The following is an 8,633-nucleotide window of genomic DNA, read 5'->3' on the forward strand; positions in this document are numbered from 1 at the left end:
AAAGCCAAACATAGTAGACTGGTCAAGAATTTTCCAACCTTTTTTTCTATATGTAAAAATAAAAAAATAAGTATCAACAATTTAGAATAACTCATATATCTTGATGAATCAATTGATGAGTTAGATCTCGTTGATGCATTTGTGTATATAATTTTGTGGGTTAACTAAGTATTTAATTTCTAAGCTTTTTTTTTAAATTTGATTTTTAGTTATTAAATTTTTGGTTTATGGATCAAAGTCTCTTAATTTTTTTCATTAAAGTTTTTAGTCTATAAACTTTTTATTTGATTGATCAATATCCTTCAACTTTTTTCATTAATATTTTTAGTCCCTAAAATTTTAAAAAATTCAATTTTTAATCATTGAAATCTCATTAAATAAATAAAATTATGGGTTCAAACTTTAGTTCAGAGACTAAAAATTAAAATTTCTATTCAAATAAAAATTTAAGAATTAAAAATCTTAATGAAAGAACATTTAGGAACTTTTAGTCAAACAAAAGTTTATGGATTAAAAATTGAATTTAAAAAATGTTTAAAAACTAAAATCTTAATTAAATCCTGATTTTATTTATACTCAAGAAATTCTTATAACTACATAATTCCTAATATTCAATCTTTTTTCAAATTGATCTTGTCATCTTCGTAGGAATGGTAAATGCTTTAAAAACTATGGCATCATTTGCCCTATGTATGTGACCCACACACGTGGATACATACAGTACGTGGGAGGTGATAAGGACAAAGAAGCATGTGCATTTAAAGTTTGAAAAAACGGAGAGCAGAGATTAAAATCCAAATAGGAGAGTTAGGTCTGCGCAGCCTCTTATTCTTCTTTCTCTTATAATACAATTTTGAAAAACATGCTTCAATTCAAACTATATGCAGATTATTCAAACTCATTTTGAAACGTCAAATGCTGCATGGTGACAACATGATGCCACATTCTTCTTCTTCTTCTTCTCGTTTTGTAGGTGGCAAAGGACCCAATTAACCTCCATGCATGACTCCTAACATCCCATCAATTTTTTCTTTTCTTTTCAAACATCACAATCGAGTTTCTCCAAATTTGTCACCAATCTTACGTAAGAGATTGGAAAATTCCAAGGCATCAAAATTAAGAACAATTATAATTTCCTTGCATGGTCCACCTTTTCTCCCCCGCGTTCTGTGTTCCACCATTCAGGGTGGAATTGAATTTTTGAGGGACTGTTCTCTTGAAAGTTATATTAAATGTTTTCCATTTGTTGAACCAAACTATCGTTTTTTATATTATGCATTGATAATTAGGCATGTACGGACGTAGCGGTAAGCCTGGAAAACCAGTTTTTCCTTTGCTGAATACTCGCTGCTTTTGACCATGTGTTGTATTTTATAGTCTTCTAGGTCACTCGGAATATGTAAAAGGAAAATTCATCTATATAAACAATAACAACAGCGAAATTTGTTTTTTAGTTGTAGTTATATATATAGTCGTCACAATAAACTAATGATCAATAAAAAGTAAGAACATGTTCTATATAAATATTGACTAATTATATTATCATTAAGAAGAACAATACTTGTGGCAAGAAATTATTTTTTTGTATATAGTACTGAAATTTTATGTAAAAAAATCATTCAATAAAGATCGATGGAAAAAAAAAAGAAAAAAATGTAAAAGGTAATTAATGTGATGGAAAGAAATAAAAAATTATCATATAAAATGTTCTAAAAATGTATTGTGAAATAATATACTTCATGCATAAATTAACCTATCAAGATTGGCCTAATGATAGGAAGATTTGGATAATTTGCACAATGTCCAAATCTCTGTTACTCTACAACAAAAACACTTTGCTTATTGCATAAATTTCAGAAGCAATGTGATCCGACTTGTGCGTGCAGTTCTTATATTTTAAAATTAATTTGCTGTGAATTGAATTTCATCAAAGAATTCCTTGAAAAAAATGTATGAAACTTATTGGAATAATTATTAAAATATTTGTAATAAATACTTATTAATAAATATATTTTCCTATCGTACAAAAATAATATTTTTTTAGAAAAAAATAATTGAAGACTTTTTACTATTTTTAACGTAATACAATAAATTAATTTTATGGTAATTAAATTAAATAATCTTTTAACTTATTAGAAGTCAGTAAAAACATATTAAATTAAATTAAATTATTTGTTAAAATAATATTTATCATATTATTAATATAAATTTGTAATATTTATATTAATATTTTTTATTTGATAAAGTCCACATGAATCTGACCATAAATATATGAAATTCTTTTTATAGTGAATCATACTGTTACTGTTATGAGAGTTTTTATAGTATCCGATAGTTTTGGTGGGTTTGATATTGTTAAATTTTTAACAAATTAAATTACATATCATTTTTTCTCATTAATTATAATTTTTTGTAAAAATTAAAATTACTACTTTAAATTAGAAAATGTTATTAAACATAAGTTTTGAAAACACTAATCTCTTTCATCTCCTTTATCGCTAAACCACGTACACTGAATCTAAACCCTAATCTTCTTCACCTCCTTCATCGGTAATTTTTTTTTTTTTGAACAGTTTCTAAAGTAAGATTCCACACGAGCTTAGGGTGCCTAATCACAAGTTGACATGAGTATATGCAGTGAAACAAACTTCAAATCGGATCTGGCTAATAAATTTTAGAAATTCACTCTAGAAGACTGAAAATTGCTGGGAAACTTAGGTTCTATTTCACTTTTCAAGCAACATTATCTTGGATCAGGTTTTTAACTAGCTTTTATGATTATTTTTTAAAGACCAAGATAAATTTTTGGATAAAACTCATTTTCGTGATTCAATTTGTTAGGTATTGACAATTAAATTCATGAAATATGAAAAATTAATTTTGTCCTTGAATTTGTAAAAAGTATAACAAATTAGTCCTATCGTTAGTTTTTTTCGTTAACTCAAACAATTGTGTCTATGTGACACTTTGGATGATGACGTAGCAATTGACAGTTGTCACATGACATCCACGTGATTATCATATATCATTCACGTGGTTGTCACATGTCAAAAGGTTGATTTTTTTTTATTTGATCTTTGAACTTAACAACTTATTATCATTTTAATATTTAAATTTAACCACTTACTGATATTTTGATTTCTGAGCTTAACACGTACTGTCATTTTTCTCCTTGAAATCACTTAATAAATTTTCGATTAAGTTCCATTTTGCATGATTATTAGCATAGACATTATCATATTCTCTCACTTCTATTCTTTTTACAATTCTATCATTTAAATTATATTATAAACATGAAACTAATTTATGAGTGATTACACCGCAATAATAAGTGCTAAATCTAGAACATTACTAACAAAATTCTATAAGGTTCCAAACCAAATCTTCTACTCAAATCAAGTTTTATTATCTTATATACTATTAATATGTGTAGAGGGTTAGATTAATTAATTAATTAATTTTATGAAATAATGTTAATGATGAAAATGCAGTTAAAAAAATTGACAATCATAAAAGGAAGAAAAATAAAAAGTATTAGAACCATTTTCTTGCATATCCTTTTTGCAATTTTTTTATCATTGTTTAACGATTGAGTATTAGAGGATATGACATACTCTAAGTTAAAATATAATGACCTACAAACTTAAGTAAAAAGTATAGTTCATCCATTATATTCTTAATGGAGAAGATAGTTGTCGCCTGTCATATTGGAATACACAATATATATGACTGACAAAATTGAGCATAAAAATATAATTTACTCATTATATTAGTCATGTTGGAATATACAAACTAAAAGAAAATACAATCACTACTAAAAAAAAGTCCTTCTACATCGGTTCTAATGGCCCTTCTACATCGGTTACGACGCGTGGTTGTAGGCCGGTGTCGTTGAAAACCCGAGACCCTACAACATCGGTTCAATGACTGACTTAGAAAGTCATGCATTCTACATCGGTTCTGGGAGGGAAACGATGTAGAATCATGTACATTCTACATCGGTTTTGGGAAGAGAAACAATGTAGAATCAAGTACATTCTACATTGGTTTCTCAACATAACCGATGTAGAATGTACTTTATTCTACATCGTTTCCCTCCAGAACCGATGTAGAATGTACCTGATTCTATCCCAGAATTGATGTAGTGTTTTTTTTTCCTGAAATTTTTTTGTGGCATTAAATTAAAAACCTAGGTCAAATTTCAGCTATCAAAATACTTAGTGAGTAACTACAACAAGCTATCTTGCTACCAATACATAGAAAAAAAAACTTATAATTAAATAACAATATAACAATTTATCATTTACCAATGTAGTTATAAAATGCAAAAATACACAAATAAGAGTCATTATAAAATGGCAAATAATGTAATAATGTTAATATTCTAACACTCCCATCTAGCTAAGGCTATTAAGCTCTCAGCTTGTTACAAATAAAATAAACCTTGCCAAATAGTGGGAATCACAGGTAAACCTATCCAAATGACCCCAACAACTCAACAACCTGTGTAGGAATAAAATTGAATAGAGCAAAAACAAGCCAGACAACAACAAAATGTGGTGAACACATACCCTACCGGTGGCAACAGCTTCACACGGGATAAGTTGCAGAGGATATACTGCCAACCAGCCCCTTAGAGTGGTGGAACCAAGCCATAAGGGGTGAAATGTTTAGTCTGAATATCCAGTGCAGGTCCACAGGCTTTGTTGAACGATGGCATCCTCTATTCATGGTGGTGGTGAGGGCATGGCCTAATTGGCCTTCCACAGGCTTTGTTGAATGAAAAAAAAAACTCAATAAATTTTCAAAGAAATTTAGGTTTCATCTAATTTTCAAAGAAAAAAAACTCAATAAAATTGTTCTTTCTTTTGATAGATGACTTGTTAATTTCAAGGAATGAAAGACAAACGAACCCGTAGAAGTGAATGAATACAATCTGCTACCTGGCCTATCATATTTTTTTGTTATTATATTATTTATAATTATAACTATACAGACTTGCTTGCATTCAAGTATTAGAATATAGTAGAAAAAAATTCACATGTCCATTAATATTAGGTCCATAAAGAAGTTAGCTAGAAATTAATCCAATGCTAAAAATAAACCAAAATTAAGAACAAATGGCATTCACCTTCAATTTTGAGAACTGATCCTGATCAACCAAGTCAATCAACCTAATCAAAGATAACAATAATAGAATATCAGAAGTTGTGTGTCCACCAGTAGGGAGTTGCCAAAAATGCTATTGCCAAATGGTCAAGATATAGGTTGAGTAGGAGCAGTATCTTGAAAATAAAATATGAAAGTCAAAATTGTAATGGTTCTTGAACTCACCAAGCTGATCATCCAAAATACTTTTTGAAAATAATTAATGAAATATACATTTAAATGAAAAGGTAAGATAATTCTTTTAATGCTTAAGAAATCAAGCTGATCATGAAATAAAAAAGGCAACCCATCCAAATTCCAACAAGATTTGTTATTGTCATAAAACACATGTCAACTCTCCCAGATCCAATTTGAGCTTCTCAAATAATTAAAGAGGAATTGCTTTAAAAAATAAAATATGGTAACCTTAATAAATGGATACTAAGACCAAAAATTATTAATAACATTGATTAAAGATGATAGACCACACCTGGACAAAAGAGCAACCAAGCATATTTGCAAGCCCTACACATACAAGAAAAAATGTGGTTAACGATGACTTGACAGAGAATAACGTGGCAAATTGGCAATAGCAGGAAAGATAGAATTTGAATTCGGTCATGGAAACAGAGTTTGAATTCGGTCATGGTTTTATTTAACTAATTATCTCTCATGAAAGATTCATATAATTTGTAAAAAAAAAACTGCAATAATTTACGAAACAACTTCTTTCCAACAAAAAAATATTAGTACATAATTTATATAGCCTATATGCAACAAAGTACACGATAGAGAAGAGTGTCAAGTTAGGCCCGTGCAGTTCATAAAACAAATTTGGTGAATAGCACTATCTTAACTCAGTTCCATTGGCAAGCAAACAGTAAGTAGACAAATTCCCACGTGCAATAATAATAATAATTTTAAAAAAAATTTAAGAATATTTCCATTATAAAACACTTGTGACTCCATCTTATATATTTTTATGCATTGATAAATAGTAATGTTTTATCTTCCTATAAATCATCATGTGAATCTTCATAATACTTTATATAAATGGTATTAAATATAACTTCCAAATATCATGATAACGATAGAAGTAGGATTAAGAAGAAGGATACGACTGTTTTTAAAGGGATTAAATATTTTTTTAGTTCTCGTAATGTTTTTTCTTTTCATTCTTAATGGTGTGTAATGGTTGACAAGTGCTTCCTGCACCTCTGAAATTTCTTCCTGAACCTTATTCCATAATGCAATTTACATTCTTGATAAGCCATTCTGAAATGTAAAAATTTGCATATCAGATTACATTTCGGAAAGACTAATCCATAAAACTACATTTCAAAATTAGCTTTCTGGAAGGTTAAAAAGGCACAGGAAGTAATTATGGAGGTTCAGGAAGCAAATGCTGTAATGGCTTCCAAATTGATCAAGCAAAGGTTGTAATGGCTTCCAAATTACCCTTGACACGCATGCTTTTTTATTTAACTGAATAAAAGTACTTCTTTTAAGTTGTAACACAATTAAATTAGATACTACTACTAAGTTGATTTAAATATTTAATTACATTGTTATAAAAAGATTAAGTAACTAAAATTATAAAATACAATTTTAATAATTAATTAACTAATTAAATTTTCACATAATTAAAACATATACCACTAAGACTTAATTTTAAAAAAATAATAAATTTCAGATCAATTAAGTTAACTAAAATAATAAACAAACAAATAAATTAATAGACAAACAAAAAAGTACACATACATAACAAAATGTTGTTTCTAATTTCAGATACATAGTGAAAATGTATTTATGTTGTGTATCTAAAATTAAATACTGTGAAATTACATTATCCAGTGTACCTAATTTTAGATACGTAACAAATATATAATTTTGTTTTGTATTTGAAATTAAATACATTGAAAAAATATAATTTCATTATTTTATGAAATAGAATTATCTTGGATTTTTGGAGGGAAAAATCTTACCTCTTTTTTCAATTGTTCCAAACAACAAGACTTTGAGCTTTGGCAAATTTGGTTTAGGAAAGGTGGCTGACTTCTTGATGCGGTGTGGCAATGTGACAAAAATGGGGTCAAGGGAGACAAAAAGTGAAGCTAAGGGGGTGAGAATGGGTGGGGAAATGGATGGGGGAAGAGGAATAGGAAATTAGTGATAGAGGTATAAATATCTTTCTATTTTGTTTTTGTAAAAATTACGGGTGGAAATAGCAGCAATCATCCAAAAGCAAGGGAATAGGAGTTATCATTATGGGCTGCTGACAGAATGTATCAAGGTGAAATCGATTAAAAATAAGAACAAGAAGAAGTATCCTTCCTAAGCCCAATATAACAGAAATTCAACAATTAAATATACTTATTTGTATTAAATAACAGAAGTATTCTTCCGGCTTTTCCCTCCTAATACCTTTCTCATCAATGTCTGCAGTCTAAAAGCCAAGCTCTTTCAATCTATCCATCAAACTAATGAATAATGGTCTCCAGCAAAATAGGGAAACAAAACAGGGAAATAATACCACATAATATCTTCAAGAATATTCACTTCTTGAAATAGCAAAACAGGGAAATCAAACATCTACGCCTATGATAAAAAATACCTTTGGGCAAATCAGATCCAGGTCTCCAGCAACCTTGGTGCCATTGGGAAACAAGCCACGGTACACACTTCCGTAGCCACCTTCGCCGTTGACGTTCTCTTCGCACAACCCATTAGTGGCGGCTTCGAGTTCTCGGAGCTTGTACCACATCCCCCACCTGAGATGCGATAGTTCGGGGCCGATGCTTCCAAGCGATGACGCCGTTTCGCACGCACTCGCGATTGCCTTGCTCTCCCCGCTCGAGTACAACGCCACCTTCCTCTTGTCGGGGCTCGTGCACTCTTCCTTGATTTCTCCCATCAAGGCTCTCTTCTCCTCTTCCTCTCTCTGGTTTTTTTTTTATTGAAGAATGGAGACAGACGGACGCACATGAATAAGGAGAGAGAGAGAGTGGCGTATCGGGAAGAGGAGAGGACACGAAACCAAATGACACATTGCTTTTAATTCTTTAAAAAATTTCAAATTTAAACACAAACAAAGACGGTTTCATAAAAAACCGCTTTTGTTTTACATTATTCAAAAACGGTTTTATGAAACCCGACTTTAAAATGATATCATATTTACCAAAATGCCACCGGACATTAAATAACGACGTTTTTAAGTAACCGTTGTTGAACGCACGTCGTAGATAGCAGCTTTTTTAGTAGTGAATAAATGGTCAGAAAAACTAAAAAATATCTAATTCTGTCCAAAATTTTGATTGAATAAAATGATTCATTTTGTATCTCTTTACTTTTAATTTCCTCCTTAATTAAATAAATATATTAACTTTTAAAAATACATTATTTGTTAGTATCATTATATTTACATAATATGCATTTTTAATTTGATTCTTATGAAAAACTAATTTAACTTTTATATGTTTATTTAT

At 29.5% G+C, this 8,633-nt stretch overlaps 1 protein-coding gene across 1 annotated transcript; it reads right to left on the reverse strand.

Annotated features, from left to right (window-relative positions):
• Positions 1-4,351: 4,351 nt before the first annotated feature.
• On the reverse strand, positions 4,352-8,158 carry LOC102665459 (uncharacterized). Its single transcript, XM_026127098.2, has 4 exons — positions 7,763-8,158; positions 5,639-5,673; positions 5,132-5,174; positions 4,352-4,770 (listed from the first exon to the last, which is right to left on the reverse strand). The coding sequence occupies exons 1-4, from the start codon at positions 8,060-8,062 to the stop codon at positions 4,591-4,593; spliced, it is 558 nt and encodes a 185-aa protein (XP_025982883.1). The 5' UTR covers positions 8,063-8,158; the 3' UTR covers positions 4,352-4,590.
• Between the last annotated feature and the right edge of the window lie 475 nt (positions 8,159-8,633).

This window comes from Glycine max, chromosome 19 (assembly GCF_000004515.6).
Source record: "Glycine max cultivar Williams 82 chromosome 19, Glycine_max_v4.0, whole genome shotgun sequence".
NCBI lineage: Eukaryota > Viridiplantae > Streptophyta > Magnoliopsida > Fabales > Fabaceae > Glycine > Glycine max.

Bases quoted from the DNA above. Each gene is read 5' to 3' on its own strand.
- LOC102665459 (XM_026127098.2), bottom strand. From the start codon at position 8,062: ATGGGAGAAATCAAGGAAGAGTGCACGAGCCCCGACAAGAGGAAGGTG. The intron at 5,674-7,762 runs GTATTTTTTATC...TTGTATGTGTAG, and splicing joins TGGATCTGATTTGCCCAAAG to GGCTTGCAAATATGCTTGGT. The intron at 4,771-5,131 runs GTGAATGCCATT...CATTCAACAAAG, and splicing joins ATCAGTTCTCAAAATTGAAG to CCTGTGGAAGGCCAATTAGG.